General features: G+C 64.4%; 13 protein-coding genes across 13 annotated transcripts; 6 read left to right on the forward strand and 7 right to left on the reverse strand.

Annotated features, from left to right (window-relative positions):
- Nucleotides 1–355: 355 nt before the first annotated feature.
- Nucleotides 356–1,880, forward strand: LOC62_05G007576 (uncharacterized protein; the record flags this gene model as incomplete). Its single annotated transcript, XM_062774095.1, has 3 exons — nt 356–564; nt 599–662; nt 696–1,880. 3 exons carry the CDS (start codon nt 356–358, stop codon nt 1,878–1,880), a joined length of 1,458 nt encoding a protein of 485 aa, XP_062630079.1.
- A 284-nt stretch (nt 1,881–2,164) lies between these two features.
- Nucleotides 2,165–4,756, forward strand: frc_1 (Formyl-CoA:oxalate CoA-transferase; the record flags this gene model as incomplete). The annotated part of the gene is made up of 4 exons (XM_062774096.1): nt 2,165–2,366; nt 2,407–3,241; nt 3,280–3,696; nt 4,153–4,756. Exons 1-4 carry the CDS (start codon nt 2,195–2,197, stop codon nt 4,754–4,756), a joined length of 2,028 nt encoding a protein of 675 aa, XP_062630080.1. The 5' UTR covers nt 2,165–2,194.
- Nucleotides 4,757–7,113: 2,357 nt separating this feature from the next.
- Nucleotides 7,114–8,959, forward strand: mtr_22 (N amino acid transport system protein). The gene is made up of 3 exons (XM_062774097.1): nt 7,114–7,382; nt 7,489–7,713; nt 7,794–8,959. Exons 1-3 carry the CDS (start codon nt 7,137–7,139, stop codon nt 8,808–8,810), a joined length of 1,488 nt encoding a protein of 495 aa, XP_062630081.1. The 5' UTR covers nt 7,114–7,136; the 3' UTR covers nt 8,811–8,959.
- A 276-nt stretch (nt 8,960–9,235) lies between these two features.
- On the reverse strand, nt 9,236–10,186 carry yfeX_1 (putative deferrochelatase/peroxidase YfeX; the record flags this gene model as incomplete). Its single annotated transcript, XM_062774098.1, has 1 exon — nt 9,236–10,186. One exon carries the CDS (start codon nt 10,184–10,186, stop codon nt 9,236–9,238), a length of 951 nt encoding a protein of 316 aa, XP_062630082.1.
- Nucleotides 10,187–11,183: 997 nt separating this feature from the next.
- LOC62_05G007580 (uncharacterized protein) lies at nt 11,184–11,954 on the reverse strand (the record flags this gene model as incomplete). The annotated part of the gene is made up of 1 exon (XM_062774099.1): nt 11,184–11,954. The coding sequence occupies one exon, from the start codon at nt 11,952–11,954 to the stop codon at nt 11,184–11,186; it is 771 nt and encodes a 256-aa protein (XP_062630083.1).
- A 164-nt stretch (nt 11,955–12,118) lies between these two features.
- On the reverse strand, nt 12,119–12,625 carry LOC62_05G007581 (uncharacterized protein; the record flags this gene model as incomplete). The annotated part of the gene is made up of 1 exon (XM_062774100.1): nt 12,119–12,625. The coding sequence occupies one exon, from the start codon at nt 12,623–12,625 to the stop codon at nt 12,119–12,121; it is 507 nt and encodes a 168-aa protein (XP_062630084.1).
- Nucleotides 12,626–13,176: 551 nt separating this feature from the next.
- LOC62_05G007582 (uncharacterized protein) lies at nt 13,177–14,214 on the forward strand (the record flags this gene model as incomplete). The annotated part of the gene is made up of 1 exon (XM_062774101.1): nt 13,177–14,214. One exon carries the CDS (start codon nt 13,177–13,179, stop codon nt 14,212–14,214), a length of 1,038 nt encoding a protein of 345 aa, XP_062630085.1.
- Nucleotides 14,215–14,315: 101 nt separating this feature from the next.
- LOC62_05G007583 (uncharacterized protein) lies at nt 14,316–15,254 on the reverse strand (the record flags this gene model as incomplete). The annotated part of the gene is made up of 1 exon (XM_062774102.1): nt 14,316–15,254. One exon carries the CDS (start codon nt 15,252–15,254, stop codon nt 14,316–14,318), a length of 939 nt encoding a protein of 312 aa, XP_062630086.1.
- Nucleotides 15,255–15,346: 92 nt separating this feature from the next.
- TM_1254 (Phosphorylated carbohydrates phosphatase) lies at nt 15,347–16,195 on the reverse strand. The gene is made up of 2 exons (XM_062774103.1): nt 16,160–16,195; nt 15,347–16,121 (listed from the first exon to the last, which is right to left on the reverse strand). Exons 1-2 carry the CDS (start codon nt 16,166–16,168, stop codon nt 15,384–15,386), a joined length of 747 nt encoding a protein of 248 aa, XP_062630087.1. The 5' UTR covers nt 16,169–16,195; the 3' UTR covers nt 15,347–15,383.
- Nucleotides 16,196–16,379: 184 nt separating this feature from the next.
- LOC62_05G007585 (uncharacterized protein) lies at nt 16,380–18,836 on the reverse strand (the record flags this gene model as incomplete). Its single annotated transcript, XM_062774104.1, has 1 exon — nt 16,380–18,836. One exon carries the CDS (start codon nt 18,834–18,836, stop codon nt 16,380–16,382), a length of 2,457 nt encoding a protein of 818 aa, XP_062630088.1.
- Nucleotides 18,837–19,861: 1,025 nt separating this feature from the next.
- Nucleotides 19,862–20,602, forward strand: LOC62_05G007586 (uncharacterized protein). The gene is made up of 3 exons (XM_062774105.1): nt 19,862–20,098; nt 20,181–20,268; nt 20,309–20,602. Exons 1-3 carry the CDS (start codon nt 19,899–19,901, stop codon nt 20,489–20,491), a joined length of 471 nt encoding a protein of 156 aa, XP_062630089.1. The 5' UTR covers nt 19,862–19,898; the 3' UTR covers nt 20,492–20,602.
- Nucleotides 20,603–21,676: 1,074 nt separating this feature from the next.
- Nucleotides 21,677–23,727, forward strand: PTR2_5 (Peptide transporter PTR2; the record flags this gene model as incomplete). Its single annotated transcript, XM_062774106.1, has 4 exons — nt 21,677–21,822; nt 21,959–22,902; nt 22,938–23,042; nt 23,093–23,727. 4 exons carry the CDS (start codon nt 21,677–21,679, stop codon nt 23,725–23,727), a joined length of 1,830 nt encoding a protein of 609 aa, XP_062630090.1.
- A 191-nt stretch (nt 23,728–23,918) lies between these two features.
- On the reverse strand, nt 23,919–24,362 carry LOC62_05G007588 (uncharacterized protein; the record flags this gene model as incomplete). Its single annotated transcript, XM_062774107.1, has 3 exons — nt 24,283–24,362; nt 24,182–24,246; nt 23,919–24,138 (listed from the first exon to the last, which is right to left on the reverse strand). Exons 1-3 carry the CDS (start codon nt 24,349–24,351, stop codon nt 23,919–23,921), a joined length of 354 nt encoding a protein of 117 aa, XP_062630091.1. The 5' UTR covers nt 24,352–24,362.
- Between the last annotated feature and the right edge of the window lie 391 nt (nt 24,363–24,753).

A 24,753-nucleotide genomic window follows, 5' to 3' on the forward strand; every position in this document is an offset into this window, starting at 1 on the left:
GCACTGCATATGCACCTTCACGTGTTCTTTGTCAAGAGTGGCAGGTTATGCGAGGCTAGGTTATCAATACATAGCAAGTCGACTGGCTGACGAGATGACCCGTGACGTGTTGTTGTGGCGAATCGGCGTTGTGGCAAAGCTCCACCCCATCACCGTCTCCCCCTCGCACCGAGTGATGGATCACAACACTACAAACAACGCAGCAGCGTAAACATCAGCAATGATGGCCTCGAGCAGTGATGGACTCGAGCAGTGATGGCCTCGGGCAGTGATGTCCTAGCACCGACGGTAGCCAACCCGTAAAGCGACGGCATCTCAGTCAATCCTGGTCCTCATCACAACCATTACGCTCATCATGATGGCAACCTCAAGCCGCAGCTTCCCCCGCACGGCGTGGTGCGCCAGCGAAGTCCTCGACCCCAGTGTGACGCCACACGCGCGCCGTCTCCGCACGGCGGCGCGCGACGCGAGTTTAACGTGGGAGCTCGCGGTGCTCGACGGTGACTGGAAGGCGGTCGACGAGGGCTGCGTCGCGCTCTGCATCCTCGCGAAGGCGGACGAACTGTACGTGGCACCTGGGTAACAGAGCTGACGACAGGGTGGCAACTCGTGAGCTCGACGACTGGGTCGTCAATGCCGTCGTGTGGGTCGCGTACGAGATGGTAAGTAAGCTTTAAGTGCCAGCTGACACGCAGGCGAAGGACGCTGCCCCGAGGAAGATGACATTCCAGCCCTATACCGAAGTGTTCAGCTTCGTCTCCAAGGCGCTGTACATCATGTGCCTGCCGCCCAAGGAGGCTGCAGCCGTCACCATCGACGTGGCCGCCTTCGACCCGATCCACGAGGCGCCGTGGACCATGGACGGGGAAGTGGTGAAGGATACGCTCGCGGAGGCCGTACTGCGGTGCTTCGAGCACGTGTACGACGCGGGGGTCGAGCACGACACCGACGACGAGGGCACCGAAGGGTCGAGCACAATGTGTAGTGACGATGGGACGCAGGTCGCCAGGGAGGAGAGCGGCGCCACGAAGGTTGCCGGAGCCGCTGCGAAGAGCGCAAAGCCGCGCCCGTACACCTGGCCCCTGTACCACATGGCGCTGCCCACGATCCCGCTCCTCGTCGCCACGAACGGGACGCCGCCGGTCCAGGACGTCAGCCTGCCGTTCGACGTTGTGGACTTGGACCGGCTTGTTGTCCCGGGGGTGGTGTGGGAGGATGAGGTGTGCGCTGAGGCGGGCGGGTACATCGACATTGAAGTCGAGGACAACAATGACAACGACAATGTCGACAATGACAACGGCGATACCGTCCACAATGGAAATGACAACAGCGACAACTACGACACCGACTCCGACTCGGACGTCCAGTGCCACCCCGACTGCTTTGACCCGTTCAACTGCCGCTACGACGCAAGCGATACGTGGGACTGTGAGGAAGACTATGTCCCCGTCGGGCGGGTAGTCGAGCTCGAGGATATGGTCAGCTATGACGTGCCAGCGGACATCATCCTCGCCAGTCTCCTTCTCGACAAACTCCAGGAGACCCAGACAGTCGATGCAGTCGACCTCGACCTCGAGAGCTTCGACAAGGGCGTCTCCGAGCTCGAACCCAGTCTCGACAGCATCGACCACCTCATCCCAGTGTTCGACATCGACGCTCTCCCCGACATGACCGCGATCCTCGCCACGGAGCTTTCAGCGCCAAACATGAGCGACTTTCTCGCCGACGCGCCGAACATGAGTGACTTTCTCGCCAACGTGCCAGACATGAGCGACTTTGTCGCCCCCACGCCGGACACGAGCGACGAGTTCACCAGCGCCGACGCGGACGGCGAGAGCGATAGCTTCGAGTACGACGACGCGGGTGTGTGGGGGCTGTAGCCGGCTGCGGCCTGCTAGCTTGAAGTTCATGTAGCCACGAGGGGCAGAGCCAGCCAGCAGCGCCTAGGCATAACTGTGTCCCCGATTGACCGACCTGTAGTTATAGTTAGCATCGTTGCATGAGATACGGCCACTGCCATCGCCAGCCGGCGACGGGCCCCCGCGCCGCCGCCTCGGAGGGATGCCGAGATGTGTGCCGGGCCGAGCGGATGACGCTGCGGCGGACTTGACCGTGTGCCGATTTCGAAGACCGGTCCACACTTTAACCTCAACCCACCCATGCCATCTCGCCTTTGCTCACCGCCCACTAACTCATGCTCGCAGCGCGGAGAGCTCTCCAGCTGCGCAGCGTACACACCATGGCTACGTCGCGCGACTCGATAGCGCACGCCTGGCTAGCGGCCGGGTTGCCGGAGAGCACCCTGGCGGCCTTCACATCCCCTCCTGGCCCCCAGCCCACGCTGCCATCAAGTTACAAGCTTGGCCGTAAGTTGACCATCTCGGCGTTCGCTAACTCTGAGCCCAGACCTCGCCCAAGCGTCCATAGCACTCGCAGCCCTCGGCGCGTCGCAAGTCCAAGCCGACAGGCTCGGCACGCCCCCCGCCCCCGTCTCGGTCGACACCTCCGCCGCAGCCATCGCATTCAAGTCGGACCACTTCACGCGGCTCGACGGCGAACGCCTGCCCAACCCATGGGGACCTATTGGTGGCCTGCATACCGTCGCCGACGGGCACGTTCGCATCCACGACAACTTCCCGCACCACTGCGAGGGTATCCTCCAGCTGCTCTTGTGCGAACGCCGCCCTGCTGACCGCGCCGAGGTGGCGGAGAAGATCAAGAGCTGGGGCAAGGTCGCGTTCGAGGACGCCGCGCATGATGCCGGGCTGTGCGCGTACGCTCTCCGCAGCGAGGCCGAGTGGGCCGCTGAGGTGCAGGCCGAGGCGACGCTGCCGCTGCCTGAGATCACGCGGACCGGCGACGGGCACCACGCGTGCCCGAGCTTTGTGGCTGCTCCACGCGAAGTGGTCGCCCGCCGCCCGCTCGCCGGCCTGCGCGTCCTCGAGCTGACCCGCATCATTGCTGGCCCGGTAGCAGGGCGCACGCTGGCCGCGTACGGTGCCGACATGCTGTGGATCACGTCGCTCAACCTGCCCGACCTGCCGGCTGTCGACCGCGACGTGGGGCGCGGGAAGCGGACCGCCCAGCTCGACCTCGACACAGAGGACGGCAGGGCCAAGCTGCGCGAGCTCGTGGCTGGCGCCGACGTGTTTCTGCAGTCGTACCGCCCTGGCTCGCTCGCCGCACGCGGGTTCGGGTACGACGACGTGCGGGCAATCAACCCGGGGATCATCTATGCGTCGTGCGTGCAGCAGGAAGAAGCATGTGCTGACAGTACAGGTTGTCTGCGTGGGGACCGCACGGGCCGTGGGCTAACCGCCGCGGCTTCGACAGCCTGGTACAGACGGCAACGGGGATGAACGTGTCCGAAGCAGTTGCGGCCGGGGACGCCAACGTCGTCGCGCGCCCGCTGCCGACCCAAGCACTAGACCACGGCGCGGGCTACTTCCTTGCCTTTGGAATCCTTGCGGCTCTGCACCGCCGGGAGACCGAGGGCGGGAGCTACAACGTCGATGTCAGCCTCGGCGGCGTGCAGCGCTGGCTCGCGGCCTTGGGACGGCTCGAGGACGGGTTTGCCGTCCGCGACTCTGCATTCGAAGATGCCGACGTGCAGGCCCTCCTTGAGACCCGCGAGAGCGGGTTTGGGGCCCTCAACTCTACGAAGCACGTCGGGCTGATTGACGGCGCCGATGTTGGGTGGGATATCATGCCACAGCCTCTTGGGACACATCGTCCAGAGTGGGAATCCTAATTGAATTACAATCTCGGCGATCGCCGATTAGAAATGTTCATGATGTATCTATTAGCGGGATCAAATTTCACCCATCGGAACGAGTACGGCCCGACGTCATTGCCGAGCGATGTCCAACTCGTTGTCCATCGCACTCGTTCTCACCACTGACAACAACAACACTCGACACGCGACACGCTTACAATGCAGACGAGATCACCATGGGGGATATCGGCAAGGGCGCTGAGGACAGCTACGGCTAGCTTCAGCCTCACCAGCGCGGCGCGGCCACGGCGCGCCATCACCACAGTAGCGACGCTCACGCGACCCGAACGCACCCGGCCATCCGCTCTACCAGTCCTCGGCGCACTCAGCAGCACCCTCCCGACCCTTCGGCGGCCCACACCCCTCCCCTCGCCCAGGCCCATATCAACCACGTCGCCTGCGCGCGCGCCCGACCGACCCAAGCTCGAGGCCAAAACCCTGCTCATAGTCTACCACTCGTACACGGACGGGACACGACAGATGGCACAGGCGGCGTGGGAGGCGGCGACGGGCGTGGCCAACGAGGCCGACGTGCGGTTCTCCGTCGACCCGAACGACTTTGGCGACGCGGCGCAACTGCCCATCCAGGTGCAGCTCGTGCACGCTGCCGAGGCCGAGCCCGAGGACCTGCTCAACGCCTCGAGCTACATCTTCGCGACGCCCGAGAACCTCGCGTCCATGAGCGGCGTCATGAAGGATTTCTTCGACAGGTGCTACTACCCCTGCCTAGACAAGCTCAACGGGCGCGCATACGCTGTGCTCATCTGCGCGGGCAGCGACGGGGCCAATGCGCTCCGCCAGCTCGACCGCATTGCGACCGGCTGGCGCCTCCGCAAGGCCATGGACGGGACGATTGTGTGCACGCACGCGCAGGCGCCAGAACGCATCCTCGCCACCAAGACGATCCCAGAGGCGGATTTGAAGCGCTGTCGTGAGGTCGGAGAGGGAATGGCTGAGGGGCTGGCAATGGGCGTTTTTTAATGGTCGTGGGGCGCGCATGAGGGGCAAGTTCAGAAGTCAAGACAACACGGCAGGTGTGAGGTTGCGTGGAGACGTCGTGGTACTCTCACGCCATAGCAGGCCATGGAAGCGTCGTGTGGACGGGACGAGGGGTGCCGGTGTCACTGACGCCATGACCGAGTGCTGACCGCTGACCCTCGCTACTGACAACTGGCGGATGGCGGCTGGGCTTACCCGGGGTCGAGGCGGCCGTGCGTTGACAGCCGACCACCCCCACCCCCCTCTGTGTCGTCTATTTGCAGTCGCGAGACCGAGCGCGGTGCAAGCAAGGGGGAAGAAGCTGCTGCCGAAGGGGACGAGGCATGAGCGCGTGTTTGGCCCTATCTAACCTCGGTAAGATCGACAGGGAGCAGTTGCGTCACGGTCCTCTGCGCCGGTAAACGCCGTGTCGCCGTTGTGGACCCCGGGGCTCACATCGCGTAAGCCACTTCGCACGCGGTGGCTTGTGGCGAGGAGATTGCTAGCAAACATGCGAGCGAGTCGACTCGACTACCGCTCTTTGAGACAGTGGCCGCCCCACTCGCGGCGCATGTCAACGATCAGCTGACAGCGGCGAGAAGCCGACAACCCACCATCAGCTCGAGCCTGGCCCCTCTGCTCCGCGGGTAACATCCTGGCTCCAAAGTAAACTGTAAACATAGCAGCTACCATACGTCACACGAGTGCCCCACCTGCCCCCACCCGACGTCCCGCTCGCTCGGAGCAAGGCTGCGTGGGGAGTGACCGCCGGGGAGAGCCGCTTGACACGGCTCCATGGGCGACGTGAACGGGGCTACCGTTGCCCCATCCCAGCTCCCAACTGCTAACGAACACTGCGGCGTGCATGTCGGCCCGTGAGCGCAGTCGAGAGGCTCCCGTCGTCGCCCGTCGGTCGCCCCAAGGCGCCCCGTCCTCACCCGGTTGACGAATGTCGACCGGGGGTGGGACGGCGCCGCGGGCCGCCGTGGAATGTGCGTTCGTCGCCCCGAGGGCCGATGGGCCGACGTTTCGGCGACAACGAGCGTGCGGGGTGTGCGGGGCATGCTGTATGCGCGCTGATGGGATGGGCCGCCAGGCCGCGGTGTCGGTGCCGGTACCGCTGCCGCCGCCGACGTCGGTGGGTGGGTGACGTGCCTCGCTACCGCTTGTACTGCTGATTCGCAATTCGATTCGGCTCCTGGGGCTGCCCGCCAGCCGCGACGCTGCGCTGGCGCTGGGCTGCTGCGGACCGTCGTCGCTGAGATCAAGCGAGACGGCCGAGTCGTTCGGTCATCTGGCGGGCCTGATCCGACTTTGAAAACTTCCCTGACGGGGATTAACGGTTAGGTTGGGCAGCGAATGGCCAACACCTGCTGTGGTATTGCGAAGAGCTCGCTGATTGTTTCGAATTTTCTCGCTGCTGTTCATCCGACTCTGCTCCGTGCTCCGCTGGATGCATGCAGCGGCGGGGGTGTGTATGAAGCTTTGCTCGGGTCACCCAGGCCGAGTGGGTGGGTGGTGATCAGTCAAAGTCACCCGAGCGAGCCACCTGCTTGCACGGGCACGCGCCAAGCCATCAGCTGGTTCCAAATACAGACTGGTGCCACCTTGGACACCGTAAAAATTTTACCGAGCCATCGTGGTGTCGTCGCACAACTGAAACGGACGACGACCGACGACGTGTTCGCCGTCCAGTCCCTCGCACCACCAGATTTGCGCGCGCAGGGATGTAGCGAGCAGCCAGCAGCCAAGCCACTGCATGTCCACAGCCCAGCGCCCCATCCTGGTTCCGGCCGGCGGGCGAATGCAGAGCCCGGCGGCTGGAAAGCGGCATGCTGGCAGTCAGGTTGCCCATGTGCCTCAGGGACGGGGACCGGCGCCGGTGCCGCCTGCGCGCTCTGTGGCCTGTATCCATCGGCAACCTACGGTTCCAGGGCACAGACGAGAGATTGGCAGGGCCAGACGGGCAGCCGATTGGAATAATCGCGATGGGAAAAGGATGCAAGCGAGCGAGCGAGCTAACTCCAGGTGTCGCCGAGTCAGACGACGTGTATCCGACAGCAGTGGCGGCGGGCGGCCGTCGTCCACCCACGCACGCGCGCGCGCATAGCCCACGGCTAGAGCAGGACACGGCGATTCCGAAAGCCTTGGTCCTCGCTCGCTCGCTCACGCGCCGGCAGGCAGGCGTCGCGCGGCCTCGTTGACCTCGCCAGCCCCACGAAAGACCGAGGGTCGAGCCCCGCAAACCCCCACACGCTGTCGTCGACGAGCGCATGCAACTTTGTCAGCTGCGGCCCGCTGGCCCAGGGTAGATATAGGATTTTTCTCTGGCCAGAGGCATTCCCATTCTCCCCCCTTTCTTCTGATTATCTCTCACACAACCATGGCCCCAGGAGACATTGAGAAGACCGTGTCCATCGGCACCGAGGTCACCGGCACCTCGTACGGCAACGAGAAGCACGCCGAGACGGCGCACGTTACTGGCGCCGAGGCCGGCCTCGACCCCATCTTCGAGTCCAACTTCGAGGTCGACCCCTTCCACCAGCAGCGTGACGCCAAGGACGACGGCGACTATGTCGACTTCCGTACCATGGGCTGGTTCCGCGCTGGTCTGATCGCCACTGCCGAGGTAAGTGGCGGTCGTGAGCGATGGTAGCGAGCGAACGAGTGCCTGCCTGCCTCGTCGCTCGCTCGTCGCTACCTCGTCTAATTCACAACCCACTAACACACCCCAGAACATTGCCCTCGGTATCCTCTCCTTCCCCTCCGTCTTCCAGCGTCTCGGTCTCGCCGGCGGTATCATCACCACCCTCGGCCTCGGCACCGTCGCCTTCCTGACTGCCTGGATCATGGTCGACTTCAAGGTCCGCCACATGGGTGTCATGCACTTTGGTGACGCTGGTGGTGTCGTGTTCGGCAAGTGGGGTGCGCGCATCTTTGGCTGGGGCATGGTTCTCAAGGTGGGTGCTTGTGGCGGCGAGGCGAATCGAATCGAATCTTCATTCGCCGGGTTTCTTGGCATGCTCGCTAACGCTCCCAGGCCACTGGTCTCGCCGGCTCTCACGTCCTCGTCGGCCAGACGGCCTTCGACTTCATGACCAACCACGCCATGTGCAACGTGTGGTGGGGCTTCATCGTCACCATTGTGTCCATCGTCATGTCGTACAACCGCCAGTGGCACAAGCTCTGGTGGCTCTCGTTTGTTTCCCTCGCCTGCATCTTCGTCGCGTCCTTCATGAACATGATTGGCGTCGGCATCGGCCGCCACTCGGACAAGCTCACGGCCCAAATCGCCAAGAAGCCCGTCTCGTACCACGCCGCGCCTACCCACGCGACCCTCACCGACGTCCTCGGTGCCTTCACCAACATTGTCTTTGCGTACGGCGGTAACATGGCCTGCTTCTCGTTCTGCTCCGAGATGAAGAAGCCCAACGACTTCAAGAAGTCGTTCGCCATGTCCCAGATCGTCGCTACCATCTCGTACATTGTCGTCGGCACCGTCATCTACTGCTACGGCGGCGACTACACCACCTCGCCCGCCATCGGCATGCTCGACCACAAGCTCGGCATTGCCGCTTACGCCTTTGCCTTTGTCACCATCATGGTCTCGGGTATCCTCGGCGCCAACGTCGGCATCAAGTACATCTACGTCACGACCCTCCGCAACTCGCCCCTCCTCACCTCCAAGTCGTTCAAGGCCCAGATGTACTGGATGCTCATGGTCGCCATCATGTGGATCGCCGGCTTCATCCTCTCCGAGCTCATCCCCTTCTTCAACCCCCTCCTCACCATCGTCTCTTCCCTCTTCTCCGTGTGGTTCGTCTGCGGTGGTGCCGGCTTCCTCTGGATCTACGACAACCACCCCCGCTTCCAGAAGGAGGGCGAGAAGGAGCGTGCCATTGACACCCCTTCCAAGTGGTTCTTCTACATCTTCTCCCTCTTCGTCATTGCCATCTCGTGCGCCATCACGCCTCTCGGTCTCTACTCGGCCGGCATGAGCATCAAGACCGGCTACTCGAAGGGCACCTTCCACCACCCCTTCGCTTGCGCGTCGTAAGGTCCACCAGTCTTTGTGTATTTAAGACTCTTCTCCTCCTCTTTGTTATTGTAGGCGGTATCTACAGTAACTCTGGCCGTGGCATCGTTGCCACACAATATTAGCTCTCATAAACTGTATTCAGGGGGCGTATGCAATAATGTACCATACCATGACTGCGGTGCACAGGGCGTCAATGTCTGCGATAACGACAGCAACGTTTGATAGCGGTGTCTGGAAGGGTTAGGATCGATAAGGATAGGAAGGATGTAAGATATTCTTGGATGTGTGGCGCCACCACCCTGGCTCAAGCCGACATCCCCAGCCGATTCCCAATGCAATGTTGCTAACGTTGCTATCTACAACAATGCATGTGAATATCCAATGTCATTATATCCTATCCAACATCATTATAAAGGGTCCAGTGCCCGCCCCATGAAGCAGGCCTAGTTGCCGCCGATGGTGAGAAGCATCTCGAGAGACGGCACGAACCAATAGTTGCCCGTCTCGGCCGCGGTGAAGTCGAGGAGGCGGTCGTACTTGCCGGGTGGGACGCCGATGAACATGTTGTCGAGCATCTGCTGGAGGACCCACACGGCGGCCGAATAGCCAATGAAGAAGCAGCCAAACTCGTCCTCCGAAGGGTCACCAAACGGCATGTTGTCGCGGACAATGTCGTGCTGAGTGCCGTTGACAATGACCGTCGTGAGCTGTTTGTGGGGCTTCTGGTCGGCGGGCGCCTGGTCGGGGAGCTCAATGTTGTCGGGCTTGGTGCGGCCAAAGACCTTCTCCTGCTGGTCGGTGGGGAGCTGGTTCCACTTGTCGAGGTTGACCGAGTACTTCTGCGTGAGGAGGTAGCTACCACCCGCGCCGTTGGGGTCGATGCTGCCGTTGACGCGGGTGGCGGGGTCGATGAGCGAGCCGACGGGGTTGGACGTGCCGTCGACGAAGCCCTGGAGCGCGCGCGCGTCAAAGTAGCGGAAGCCGGTGACCTTGTCCTGGACCTTGACGCTGCCGTTGAACTGGTCGATGAGCTGGCGCTCAAACTCGAAGGGGAGGTCGGGGCGGTCCGAGCGGATGTGGTAGAAGATGTCGCCTGGGGTCGCGGGCGCGTACTGGCTCCCGTTGATTGCCTCGAAGGGGCGCAGCTCGGCGGGGCGGGGGAGGCCGGTGAGCTGGTCCCAAGCGTTGGCGCCAATGCCGACGGTGACGGCGAGGTTGTGCGACCACGAGCGGACGGCAACGTTGCGGGTGAGGTCGTTGGTGGCGCCGATCACGTTGGCGGCGATGGACGAGGCGTTGAAGAGGGGGGTCGAGGCAGCGAGCACGAGCGTGAGGAAGGTAGCGTAGGCCGTGCCGCCGTTGACGGTCTGGATAAGGTCGCCAGGGGGGATCATCGTGTGTTATGAGTAGTGCTTGGGGTGGTAGAGTGGTGAGTGAGCGGAGGAGTGGTGGAAGAGGTCGGTGAGGAGTTTGCTGGGTTTACAAGTCGTGACCCGCCGAGCCGCTACTTATACGTTTGGCCGCTGCCGCCCACGTCGCTGTCGCTCGCGTCTCCGAGAGATCGGGGTAGACAAGCACCGCATCGAGCGGGCAATGAAGCTCTGACTCATCTCAGAGTCACACCTTGCGCAATCTTGTCGTCGTCCGCAGTCTTGGCGTGTGCCTCGTCCGCGCGTATAGATGGACGGCCGCCACACACACACCCTCTGGCCATCCCCTGTCCACCCACGTCGCCAGTGTGTAAGCATCCGATGATGACCCGGGCGTTAGGATCAGCAGTGAGTCAACGTGCGATCACGACGCAGAAGCAGCACGAAGGGGCAAAGCAAGAATCGAGGAGGGAGACCCGAGTCCATCGTCATACCGGCGCCAGGCGTCGGCCATCCCGAACCCCGCCAGCAGGCTAAACAAACCTTGACGCGGCGACGTACGGCGCTGACGTCTGTCGGGGACCTGGTTGGCCGATAGTTGCCGCAGGCCTACGACGAGTCCTTAGACCGCCGGTGCAGTGTCGGCATAGCTATGCAGCAGCAGTGTATGTTTGCGTGTCGACGGCCGCGGGCCGTGGCGAGTGCTGCGGACACTCACAAGCTCACGTAGGCACGGCGCCATCGGCAGGCCGAGCGGCAGCCGCACGAACGGCACCCCGGCACACAGCGGTACACAGCGGGCAAGGCCCGTCCGTGTGCAGGCGACAGCTGCGAGGATGCGAAGATGGACGGTGGGCACAGCGTGTGAGCGGCGGGGCGGCGGTGTGTGGCATGCGATTGTGACTGTCTGCTCGTGAGGACTTGGGGATGCCGGGGTCACCGCCACCTTGGCGTGTGCTCTCCCAGCTGCGGCAGTGCCATCGCCGCTCCCCCACCTGCAGAACCGTCACCTCTCACCCCCTCATCCCCATGTCCTCTCCGCCGCATCGTCATCCCCCTCCTCCCCGTCGAGCAGATGGTCCCAGTCGATCCCCTTATCCTCCAGCTGCATCGGCACTGGTGCCGGCCGCTCAAGGAGGGACGCAACCTCGGCGGCGTCGTACCGGCCCCCATGCCTCCCCAGGCGCATAAATACGCCGCCGTCGAGCCCACGGCGCGCTTGCAGGTGGTCGATGCTCGCGCGCGCGATGGACAGGAGGGTGAAGGCTGTGGGGTCGACACTCCGTCCAGGAACGCTGCGCTCGCCAGCGTCGAGGATGAGCCCGCCCCCGCTCACGGCGAGGGCGTACGGTTTGCCCGTTGCGTCCAGAGCCGTGAGAAGACGCTGCACGTCAGCGAGGATGTGGTTGTCGACTGGGCCAGCTGGTGCGGGGTGGGTCGACGGGTCGGTGCCCCGTCGGCCAGACAGGCCTGCAGCGAGCACATCCTCCGCCGTGTGCCCCGCCACCCTGCGTTGCTCGCCCTCCTCGTCGACGACGTAGGCATCGATATGATCCAGCTCGTGCACGATAGCGTCGGTGAAATCGCCCAGCACGGACACATACGCGACGTGGTCGTACTCGTCGTCGGCGAGGTCAGTGTCGTCGTGCGGCCGGATCGCGAGGGCGCCCTCGGCGTCAAGGAGCAGGTCGTACCCCCATCCAAGGGCGTCGAGGCTCGCGATGAGCCGTGTCAGTGCAGCGCGCTGGGTCGTGGTGACGGCCTGAGCCTTGTCGTCGGCGGCGGCGGGCATGGCGCGGACCGAGGGCAGAACAAGTGTCCAACTCTGACTGGGCTGTCCGGTGACGTACTCCGGTGATCTAATTTCCACTCCCGCTGCGCCTCGTTCGAGTCAACAATTGAGCCGATATCGCACTACATTACACTGGTCTGTACAAGTCTAGACCGCGCACGCCATCAAGTCCACGACGGCACGGGAGGGGGCACGAGCACGTCGTTGGCGGGGTATCCCTCGGTGCTGGCGTGGGCGGTGGGCCGGGTTGCCGCGCTCCTGGCAGCGCTGTTGCGGTGGTGACGGGCTTTGCCCTGGTGATGTTGAGGCCGGGGACTACGGTTGCGCCTCGGTGCGCCGCGCAGTACTTGGGCGAGATGTGGGTCGAGCGGCCCCGTGGCCTTGCCGGGGCTCGCTGGCGTCGCGGGGGCCGCTGCGGCGGGCGCGGGCAGTCGCCGTGATGATGGCGCCTCATCGCCGAGTGCGGGCCGCCAGCCTGCCGCTGCCTCGAACACGCCCTCGACGTCGATCGTGGTCACCACTGCTGCCGCCGAGCCGTGATCGGCGACAATGTCGAGCAATGGGGCGTGCGCGAGGCCGCTGCACAGAGATCGGCACGTTGTTGTGGCCCAAAGGACAGTGATGGCAGCGAGGAGCCACTGGGCGATGGCGAGGTTTCTTGGGGGGTGCATGAGTGTCGGGGGTGCGGCGGACGCAGTAAGATGTATGTCAGAGTCAACACAAGATGCAGAGGGGGAGCAGGGCCGCGACGCGATGCATCCAGTGGCTGATATAAGATCGCGTTGTAATTTTGCTTATCGGCCGAGTTGTGTGTATGGGCTCGTCGTGGGTCGAGCTCCTAGGAGCCAGCAGCCAGCAATCCAGGCAGGCCGGCAACCCAGCATTGGGGGCAGGGGCAGCAGGGTCGGGCAGGTCACGAGCTCTCGAGCCTAAACAAATGACGAACCCGGTAGTCACATTTGAGTTTGGCTGGGCTGGGATCCTGCGACTTGCTTGTCGTGCTCACTACAAGCCCGCACTCGGTTGGGCTGGCTGGCACCTCATGCCGCGGCTGCTTTAGCGCCGGAAAGGCAAGCCTACCGGTAACCAACACCGAGCGACGACGACCACACTGGAGCGAAGAATAGCACCAGCAGCAGCAGCAGCATTGGTCTGTGACGAGCATTACGAGCAGTCGACGCATCACTCTCTATCCTCGCCACCTGGTCAGCCCATCCATGCCATGCCGATGCTCGACCACACGGCGTATCCCGACATCATCGACCACGTGCTCGACAGCTGCAGTCTGAGCACGCTCGCCGCGTTCCGGGCTGCGTCCAGGGCGTTCCGGGATAATGTCGACCGGCGACTACTGGTGCACGCCGAGCTCGAGGCCGTCGAGGTCCCAGACGACTACAGCATCTCTGGCGCGCGCACAGAGTACGCCTTCGTCATTGCCCGCGACGCAAGATACCCCGCGTTCGTGCCCACCAAGTCGCCGCCCGTACGCATAAAGGGCCATCTGCCATGGAAGCCGGCCTACGTCCACACGCTCGACCTCGACTTCCACGACTGGGTCGAGTCGACCAGCCTGCCCGACGCGCTGCTTTCCGGCTTGTCGACGCTGCACACGCTGCGCCGGTTCAACGACCGCCGCTGGCGGCGAACACTCAGCCGGCCAGAGTCGGCGTGGATCCCCGCGCGCACCGTAGTCGACTTCGTCCGCGTGCCCCGCAATCGCAAGTCGCGCAACTCGACCATCACCGACTCGCTGGCCATCATGCTGCCGCCCAAGGTGCGGCGGTACATACTCCACCTGCACTGGGACGCAGTGTACCCCTCGCCGCACTACACGCGGCTGCGGCTGGACAATGGCGACAAGCTGCGCGAGGTCGTGCTGGCGCTCAAGCCGACCGTGCGCCGCGAATGGCAGCCAGACCAGCAGTACCGCAGCGTGCCGGCCTTCCTGACCTCCGCGCTGAGGATAGCCTTCGAGGTGATCAAGCGCGGCGGCACGCTCACCATCGTCGGCGCAGAGATGGTCCACCCGCTCCAGCTCGGAGGCAACGCCGACGACGAGTTCGACCCCCGCTCATACCTGTCCATCTGGCTCGCCAAGCAGGTCATCCGCGAGGCGTGGGCCACGGGCCCCGACCCGCGCCCGTACGAGCAGGTCCAGACGAGGATACGTGTCATTCGCATGGTCGAGTGGTGGAAGGAGCTCGGGTACGAGCGTAAGATCATCGAGGGGCGGTGGCCATACGCCGACAATGAGAGCTAGCGTGTGTGTACTGTACTTGTATGGAACACGACTGTATGTAGCATAGCCGGGATGCGTGAGATGTATAGAGCAGCATTGCACTACGAAGGCTGCTTCTGCTATTAGGCGTCCTCGCCAGCGGGCCACACGCCCTCGACCTCCCTCTGCTCCCCAAGCCCTCTCCACCAATCGACCAGGCGCACGGCGCGCACCCTCTCGCGGCTGTCGTCGTCATAGCCAGCGTCCCTCCAAAGACCCCAGAGGACACTCTCAAACAACTCGAGCTTCCAGCGGGGGTCACCCTCGCGCCCGCCCAGCTGGAGCGGGTGCACCAGTTCGCCACCGGCGACGGTCAGCGAGCCACCGCGGCGCACGACCTCGAACCCCAGCCGCAGCGCGTCGGCGACGAACGTCGGCAAGCCGCGGTACTCGTCCTCGGGCCATGTCATCACCCGCGGCCGCAGCACGAGCGCGACCTCGCGCAGGGACTGTGCCCCAAAGACCAGGTGCGCATACTGCCCGCTGGAACCGATCGCCGGCGCCCAGCCCAGGTGGAGGACGTACCGGCGCACACCGGCAGGGAACGCCACCACGCCGTCGCGCGGGCGGAGGAAGTCGACGAGGGTGTGCGCGCTCAGCGGCAAGCTGCGGCCCAGCATGCGGTCGTTGCGCCGCCCGTCGGCGAACCGGCGCAGGGTGGACACTGACAGGCCCGCGAGCGCGGGGGGCGCGCCGGCGCCGTCGTCGTCGAGGTCGAGGTCGAGAATGCGGACGAGGTGCGGGCGAAGTGGCATGTCCATGCGCGCGCGGGGCGGCGGCGAATCGGCCCCAAAGATCGGGAAGCGCGCATCCCGGGGCGCGATGAGCGCGACTCCGTGTGTCGTGACGGCCAGCTCGGCGTGGTGAAGCAAAGCCGCGTCGACCGTGTCCCGCACTGCCCGCGAGGTGAGACGCAGCGCTGCCAGCGTGCGCGGATGTGCCGTCCCCGGGGCCGCAGCGTGCGCCGCTGCGTAGCCGATGACCTGGTTCACGAGGGCCGGGTACCCCGTGTGGTCGAGCATGAGGTGGTGGTGAGTGGAGGTGGGTTGTTGTTGTTGCCCTGAGGTGAATCGGTGCTGACCAGTCAGTCGCCGCAGCCAGTAAGTAGCAGCAGCAGTGATCAACATGTACATGCAATGGCAGCGAGCTGCTCATCCCAGCGCCGCGAGCTCCTCCAACGCCCGCTCAAACCCGCTCCACTCGAGCATGAGCACGCGCGCCCCCGCGTCGGTCAACACACGCGCCATCTCGTCCCTCTCGTCGCCCTCATACGGGCCGAGGTATCCGATCGTCGGGATGCCGGCGGCGACGGCGCTCGTAGTCCCGCTGCGCGAGTCCTCGGTGGCGACGGCCTCGTGCGGCTTGACTCCGAGCTTGTCCAGTGCGAACTTGTAGATCGCCGGGTCGGGCTTGGACGTCGGGACTGGCAGGGAGGTCGCGGCAGAGTAGACGCGGTCGGCGAAGTAGGGCTCGAGGGACGTGGCCTTGAGGCTGGCGTTGACGCGCGAGAGCGCCGAGGACGAGACCACGGCAAGTGTATACTCTGGCGTCTTGGCGACGACGCGCTCCAGCGCGGCGTGGACGCCGACGCAAGGCTTCAGCTCGCCGGGTGTCTCGATCCGCTGCACCAAGTTGTCGAGCTCGGACGCAACGAGCGTGTCCACCTCGGCGGGGGACAGCGAGAAGCCGTACTCCTTCTGCAGGTTGGCGAGGAGCACACGAAAGTTCTGCCCCACGTACTCCGTCATCAGCTGCTTGCCCGTAAACACTGGCGCGTTGCGCACGCCGTGCTGCGCCAGCAGGCGGTTGACCAGCGCCGCGCCGCCCTCAAAGGCGAGGTCTTCGGAGAGCACGAGCGTGTTGTCGCAGTCGAAGAGGAGGGCTTTGGGCTGGGCGTGAGTGTGTGGTCTGGCGGTGTGATGCTCACCTTTGGCATCGTGTCGACGTGGTCAGAGACATGGTGAAACACCAAACGTTGTTGTCGTTGTCGCCATCGTCGTCGTCGTCGACTGACCGTGACGCGCCGTTCCTGACGTCACAACGACTTAGCCCCGCGCCGGCCTTAACCCGTGTCCGTGCCGTCGCCTGCCACTTATGATACAGTGCATATGCAACAAGACAATCACGGTCCATGCAGCGAGCGAGTTCTACGGCTTCTTCGTGTCCTCGTCATGCCCATCATCCTCGTGCGTGCCATCGGCGTCCCACGACCCGAGGTTCTCCTCCCAGTCCTGCTCCTCCTCGTTCTCATCCCCCACAATCGCCACGCCCGTGTACCATGCCGGCGGCGGCGGCTTGGGCCGCATCGGCACGAACGTCTTCACGTCCTTGAGCACCCAGTGCTTGCCGAGGCTCCAGCCTAGCAGCTGGCGCCCGTTGGCCGACCTGCCCTTTGCGTTGAACGAGCCTCCCGCGATCACGTCCTCGAGTCCGGCGATGACGCTGGCGGACACCTTGCTGACCCACGCGTCGAGGCCCTTGGCGTTGGGTCGCAACCCGGCTTTGGCTGCCTCGATAAACTCGTCCTCCGCCCCGTCGCCCGCCTGCAGGAGGAAGAAGAGGGCCTGACGCAGCGCGTACGCCGCGTCCTTGGTGTACGCAAGCGCGCGCGTGTACCGATGGTTGGTGAAGCTCTTGGCCGCACGTCGCAGGGACAGCACGACCTGGTGCCACGCACCGACGGCCCACGAGTCCCACGCATCGCCCTCATTTGGCTCTACACCAAACGATGCAAGCAGCGCAAGGTTGTGGGTGGTGAGGATCTGGGCCTGCTCGATTGCAGCGCCATTGCGCGCGATGTGCGACCCTTTGCCATACTTGTCCACACGCTCGTAGCACAGCGCGCCGAGGTCCTTGCCTGTGGCCACGTCCTTGACGGGTCCGACATCGTAGTACCGCGCATACACTGAGCCAGCGAGGAGTGGCGCCGCGTCACGGGCAGCCTTGGCGTACTTGTCGCTGAACCCGCCCATGAAGATGTCCGAGGCGAGCTCTTCGAGGAAGGGGGCGGGGGGTGGCTTATCGGCGTTCGCGTTTGTAGGCTTGCGCTTGGGTGGATTTGGATTTGTGTCAGCGGGCAGCGACGCACGCCACAGGCTGTTGAGCTGCGACACGAGCGGGTTGGGAAGGATAGTGCCAGGCCACGCCGCTAGCGACGTCTGGCCCACGCTGCTGATGGCAGTGAATGCGCCGCGCGGCTTGCGGAAACGGAGCAGGGGCGCGATCCACGGCAGCTCACTATCGCGCACCTGGTGGGCGTATCCCAGGAGCAGCAGCGAGCGGCGCTTGGCGAACGCGGCATGGTGGCGTGCCATCAGCTGGCCAAGCACGGCGTCGTCGTATCCCTCCGCAACGGTCGGCGCGACGGCGCGGGGGACGAGCGTGCTGAAATCTGTCGCCGAGGGGATGGTGCCATCCGCGACGAGGTCGGCAGCCGGCGCGGCGCGACTCTGCTCCAGTGTGCGTAAGACGACGAGCGGGAGGCGCGTTCCCACGGGCACTGCCTCGCTCGCCTCAATGGCCGTGATCGGCGCGGCGAACGGATCGAGGTCGGTGATGCCTTCCGACGCGGAGAGGTCGAGGACGTCCAGCCGGCTGGCCGCGATGGATGCGAGCTCGCTATGCGCAGGCAGGGCAGCGATGCGCGCCTGCCGGGCACGGAGGGCGGTGAAGCCTGTAGATGCGCGCTTCGCACTCATGTCCTTGACAGACAGACGCACGCGGCCCTCCTCGCGTGCCGTCAACGGCTCCCCCGAGACCAGCTTGCGCGCGGCGGACACGAGCGCGCCGAGGTTGGACGTCGCGCCGGACACGCGGCGGTGCTTGACCGAGTCGGGGTGCGCGGCTGCGAGCTCATCGTACTCTGCGAGCAGCGCCTTTGCAGCCGCTACCCAGCGCTCGGACGCGGACGAACCAGCGCCAACGTATTCGGCGAACAGCGCGAGCGCCTTGTCCCCGAACGGCGTCCAGACGGCGATCGCATCGCGCTGCGCCTCAATACGGGGATGCTTCGGTCGGCTGGCGAGCACGTCCTTGGCCCGCGCGGCGTCGTACCGCCACACGAAGCCGAGCGGGAGGGCGCCGGTGCTCCCCAGGCGGGGCATGAAGCGCAGCTTGCGCGCGTACGGCTTGATGCGCTCCACGATCTCGAGGGCCGCGGCGCCGTCGCCCGCGCGCGCGAGGTACGCGACGGCGAGGAGCGCAGCGTCTTCCGGGATGTCGATGCGGTACGTCCCCGAGTCGAGTGCTGACAGGAGGCGCGCCTGCCCGTCCTCGGAGAGGAAGTACGCGAACAGGCCCTCGCGTGTCTTTGGGGCGTCGGCAGTGTCCAGCCCGAGCTCGGTGGCGAGCGCCGTCTCGTCGGCGGCGAGGGGGCCCTCGGCGACAGCGGTGCCGGTTGCGAACCCTCCCGTCGCGACCTGCAGCGTCACCCACGCAGGATAGGAGGTGGGCACGCGCGCGCCAATTGTGAGGCCGCCGCTCGCCATGCCCTTGAGGATGTCGGTCCACTGCGCCGCGCGCTTCTGGGCACGCTTGGCGAGCTCGGCGTCGGGGGACGACGCCGCGGCGAGCGCCTTGGACAGCTGCCAGTGCGCGTAGGACATGGAGGAGATGGATGGGGTGTGGATGGATGTGAGATGTGATGGGGGGCGAGTAGTGTTGTTATAGCCGCGGGGCGGAGGGTTGGGACCGCCAAGAGGGAGAGGTCGTGCGAGCCGGGAGCCGAGGTAGCACAGACGTCGAGCTCGTCGAGTCAGCATCGTGTCCGCGAGGACATGGCTGATGGGGGGACCAATGAAGAGAAGAGTACAATGCAGAGGCGGGCATCTCTCCCCATCGCCGCTGTTGTTGTCGTCGCCGTCGCCGTCACGATCGCCGAGCTCGTCATTGTCTTCCGCGTCCCGCTTCGGATCCGAGTGGCAAAGGTGGTCGTCGCGTGGCATGGTCCTTGCTCGGCCCTCGGCACTTCGACGCCGCTTGCTGCTTTGAGCACGCTGTATGCCATGCACACTCCGTCCGCATTGAGCCCTGCCGCGCCGCCCTCATCCCTGCATGCAGCAGTCGCCGAATGACACTGCTCAAGGAGGGTGGCGTCGTGGCGGCAGGGGACAGAGCAAGGGCGGCGTGGCGCGGCCACTCGTCCCTCGGCGCGAGCGACATCCATGGCGCAGATTGCGGCAAGTCTGTCGCTGGCTGGCTCCTGGAAAAATACTGCAGTCGACATGCTCGAGCCTAGCTGGCAGAGCGTGTTTCACCAAGATCGAGAGATGCATACACGCGTCCGCGCCGCTCGCGCCCAGGTCGCGTCGTCGTCTCACTCAATCAGGCATGGATGGCTTGAGGCGTCCGTGTCGCGTCGAGCGTCTAGATGGAATAGACGAGAGAGTGTGTGCGAGCGCGGCGCGACTACCGCGACGAGCATGACGGCTGGGGCCCTTGGACCGAGACGACCGAGACGACCGAGGAGGGTGGGATGCCCTCGCCTCGTTCGCCCTTTGCGCGCGCGCCAGATCCTGTCTCGTCGCGGCGGCGCGGAATGCCCATCCCCCCCCCCCCCGCCGCGGTCCCCACTAGCCAACAATTTCCGCAGCACCCCCGTTGTCGTCGACTTGTGCATTGCACTCACCATCCACTCACTCTTTGCTTCACTCACCCCGCAAACCACCATGCCCCGCCCAGGAGCCAACCCGCCAGAGTTCACCAGCGCCCACTTCCCCCGCGCGGCGTGGCCTGAGCAGCTCACCCCGGCGCTGACCGCCGGCCGCGACGCGTCGCAGGCGTGGGCGGCGGCGCGGGACAGCGGCAAGTGGGACGGAATCGACACGCCGACGTTCACGCTCGCCGTGCTCGACAAGGTGCTCGAGATGTGAGTGGGCGCGGCGCGGCGCGGCACTGGCATGGGGCCACGAGGGGCCAGCACAGAGGACCCAGCTCACCCCACCCCGCAGCGAGGACTCGGCCCGTGCCGACGAGAGCGCGCAGCCCGCGTCCCAGGCGCCCTCGAGCGAGGCCGTCATCCAGTTTGTTTACAACAAGGTGGGCGGAGCACGGTTGGGTCATGCTGATAGAACTCTAGGCCGTCGCCGCCCTCCCCCGCTCGCACCGCTACACGCAGGCGCCGGCCTTTGAGAAGGTCCACGCGGCCGTGCTCGCCGCGCTCGACGGCCCCGAGGGCGGCAAGCTCAAGATCGACGCGTCGCGCCGCAGCGCCAGCGCGACGAGCGCCGACGCGAGCTCGCCGATCGGCAGCGACGAGTAGGCGCCGGGCCGGTCGAACATGACAAGTGCTGCTGCCATAATGGGCGTGCCTTGCAGCAGCACCAGCAAACGGCGGGCACAGAGTCATCCTTGCTGATGATCTAGATTTACATGTACTATTTTATGAGTCTGCGAGACAGCGAACGGGGCAGTCTCGGCCGGCAGCGCGCCGCGCAGCTCACGCTACCCCTGTTCCTCCCGGGTGCGACGACGCGGAATGAGAACTCACACCTCGCTTACTCTTGACGACCCATGACCAAATGCAGGCTGATGCAACGCAGGCGACAAGCGACGACAAGGGGCTGCATGTCGTCGGTGAGCGAGCCGTGCACCCCCTGCGACCACAACAAGCAGCCGCCAACCCAAGCAGCCGCCGACCCACCGCCACGTCGACACGAAACACGACCAGCCCACTACGGGCCGGGCCACGCGCCGCCCAACGCACAACCGCGGCTTGGCACTCAAGTGGGTCAGTCGCGAGACAATGCTGGTCACCACAGGATCACCCGTAGTTGGGCGGACGGGCCCCTCCGCCGGGACCAACAACAATAGCGGATATCGCAAGTCACCACATGGTGTCGCACGCCTCGTTGCCTGTTGTCCGCACTGCTCGTGCGCCGTTCAGCGTCGGCATGTCGGTGGATTGCGCCATACCCGCCGTTGCTGACGCTAAGTGGACGGCTGAGAAGTCACTAGTGATGAGCGCCGTCTGGCCTGTTACACCGCCAGCAACTCTGCTCGGCACGTCCTCTGTGTGCTATTTTCGCGCTCATGCACAACCTTGGCAGAGCGAGGCACGCGTGGAAACAGTCGGCACAAGGCCCCCAGTTCGCCATGCCCCCGTAGAAAAGGCGTCATTTCGCTAGCCTCTGGCCCCACGTGATAGCACGGGGGTGAATGCCGCATATTGGCAGAACAGTTGACAGCAGCACCAACGATACAACGACGGGACAACGCTGGACTGCGTGGCTGTATCACACCATTGAGCTTGGGATGGCGCGCATCAGAGAACCGCAGCCCCGAGCGCCTGTCTCCAATCAAGCGTTGGTGTGGGGGTAACAACACTAGCTGTAGCACAAGACACTACCAGAGGAGGGGTGAGGAGGGGGAGGGGGGTATCAGTCTTAAAAGTACATAAAAGATAGCTAGGGAGACAACCCCCCTCACCCCAGCAAAGCAATCCACGATGGGCGTCCTCGATAAGAAGCATTCGCTCGAAGGCGAGACCGACACGCCGCACATCCTCGTCAACGCTCCCGGCGATGTGGACCCCGACACCATCCCGACCGAGGAGGAGCTGAGCACGCTGCGCAAGGTGCCGGCGGGCATGCCGTGAGTGGTATCGCGGCACCGAGAGACAAGTGGCACATCACACGCCGACCTCCGATATCTGTCAACCATTCATACCCCGCCACCCTTGTCTCTCGGGTCCGAGCGGTAGCGAGCGCCACTAACACACGATCCGCAGGCTCGTCGTCCTCGCCCTCTGCCTTGTCGAGTTTGCCGAGCGCGCGTCCTACTACGGCTCCTCGGGCGTCTTCTTCAGCTTTATCAAGAACCCGCTCCCCGCAGGAGGGAGCGGTACCGGCGCCGTGGCAAAGGGCCCGGCCGGCAAGAACCAGAAGGCGGGCGCGCTCGGCCGCGGCATCGTGACCGCCAACGCGCTCACCACGACGTTTACCTTCCTCGCTTACGTCGTGCCCATCTTTGGCGCGATTCTCGCCGACACCAAGCTCGGCCGCTGGCGCGCCATCTGGATCGGCACGATCATTGGCGCCGTGGCGCATATCCTCCTTGTCATCCCTGCCATCCCCAGCGTCATCCTGCACCCCCAGGGCTCGCTCGCGGCGTTCATCATCTCGATTCTTATCCTTGCGTTCGCAGCCGGATTTATCAAGCCCTCGCTTGCGCCCCTGCTCTGCGATCAGCTTCCCGTGAAGCGGCCGACGCTCAAGACGCTCAAGAGCGGCGAGCGCGTCGTCGTCGACCCCGAGATCACGCTCTCTCGCTGGCTCGTCATTTTCTACCTCTGCATCAACATTGGTGGCTTCTTTGCCCTTGCCACGACGTACTCTGAGCGTCTGGTGGGCTTCTGGCTCGCATTCGTCCTCCCCGCCTTCATCTACATCCTCATGCCGATCAACCTCCTCTGGGCGTCCAACAAGCTGTACAAGGCGCCGCCGCAGGGCTCGGTCGTCCTCGAGGCGTTTAGTGTCGTCAAAGTGCTGCTTTCTAACGGCGGTTGGCGCCAGTGGAAGAAGGGAGACGACTGGTGGAACCGCGCCAAGCCGAGCTACCTCCTCCAGCGTGGCGACGTCGACGCCTCAAAGGTCTTCTGGGACGACACCTTCGTCGACGAGATCCGCACGGCAGTGAAGGCGTGCACGGTATTTATCCTCGTGCCCATCTTCAGTAGGTCTTTATCTGAAGAGCTCCGCTGACGAAAGACCTTGCGGACGGTGGTATTGGTAACCAGATGGGTGCCATGTCCAACGGCATGGTCCTCAACAACGTGCCGTCTGACATTTCGAGCAACTTCAACCCCCTTGCGAGTAAGTGAAGAAGCGCCACAAGCGCCCTGCGAACCCCTCTCACACCCCAGTCATCATCTTCTCCCCGATCCTGACGTACGGCATCTACCCCTTCTTCATCTGGCTCAAGCGGCCCATCGCGCCGATGACGCGCATGTCGATCGGCTTCCTCCTCTCCACGATCGGCTGTATCGTCGCCGCCATCATCCAGGACCGGATCTACAAGACGTCCCCTTGCGGCAAGTACGCGTCTAGCTGCAAAGAAGTCTCCAAGATCAACCTCTGGTGGCAGATGGTGCCGATTGTCGTGCCCGCCGTCGGCGAGCTGTTCGTCAACGTGACGGCGTACGAGATCGCGTACACCCAGTCGCCGGCGCGCATGAAGGGCCTGATCTACGCGCTGTTCCTCTTCGCGACGGCCATCTCGAGCGCCATCTCCCTCGCCCTGTCGGACGTCATCGACGACCCCAACCTCGTCTGGCCGTGGGTCGCGCTCGCCATCGCGTCCTTCCTCGCCGCGCTCGTCTTCCCCACCTACTTCCGCCACCTCAACCACACGACGGCCAAGTTTGCTGACCCGAGCCGCCAGGAGGGCCACGACCAGACCACCAACTTCCAGGCCGACCGACTGTACGACCAGAGCCGCGCCGTATCTGGCGGCCACGGCCACGACGTCGAGAGCAAGCGCGACAATGATAGGTACTAGTTGTTGGTTCCGAGTGTGCCGAGCGGAGTGATACCGAGCTCGAGCCGAGGCTCGTGTGAACTATGCAAGTTGTGAATATCTCGGCGTAGATGAGCTGCAGCGCGGTCGTAGACACGGACACCACAAGACAACAGATACATTACACACAGGGGATTACAGACTCGCCACACTGCCTCACACCGACACTCCACTCAAGGCTCGTACGCTGGCAGCCACTCCCCCTCTTGTTCGGGGTACAGCACCGGGCTCTCCCTCAGCCCATGAGCGCGCCGCACCTCGCGAAACGCAGCAGCGTACTGGGGGTACGTGCGCTCGAGGGGGATGAGCTTGAGGTCGAGGTATGTGGGGGTCGGGCGGAGCTTGGTGCGGTCCTTGTGTGCGACGTAGGCGTGCAGCACTGCGACGCGGTTGCTGTGGCTATGTCAGCGCCGGCGCCGCTGCATAATGTACTCACTGATGTGTGCTCTCGCCGTCGAGGTAGTTGCACACTTCGGTGGAGGTGCGCACCTCGCGCGGGATCTGACGTCAGCCACGCCACATTGAGTGCCTGCTTACCTCTTGTGGCCGCTTGATGTCGACGCGCTCAGAGCCGAACGCGAGCTGGAGGAGCGTTGTGCTTGTCATTATTGGTGAGGAGGGCATTGTGCGATGCGTTGAATCCTGCATGCTGGAAGGGCTCGAGCTCGACGCCGCTGTTATATACCAGTGGCGCCAAGTCGCGCCGTGTCAAACCTCCACTTCTTGCCACTGCACGGCTCCCCGCTGGCGGACTACCGCTGGGCTGTGGGATGCCGGATGCCGCCGCCGCCGCAGCGCGGGCACAGGCCGCGGCGCAGTGCCGCTGGCCGAATGCACAATGCATGCACTCACATGATCGCTGTTGCTGCTGATCAAACGACAGCATCTTGCATCTCCAGACGCCGTCAACCGAGCAAAGCACGTCTTCGCGGGCGTGAGCGACGTCGAGCGACGCAGGTACGGTGGAGTCGCGCGGGGTAGATTGGTCAGCCTGTATTCAGAGGTGTT

The sequence above is a fragment of the Vanrija pseudolonga genome, chromosome 5, assembly GCF_020906515.1.
Source record: "Vanrija pseudolonga chromosome 5, complete sequence".
NCBI classification, from domain to species: Eukaryota; Fungi; Basidiomycota; class Tremellomycetes; order Trichosporonales; family Trichosporonaceae; genus Vanrija; species Vanrija pseudolonga.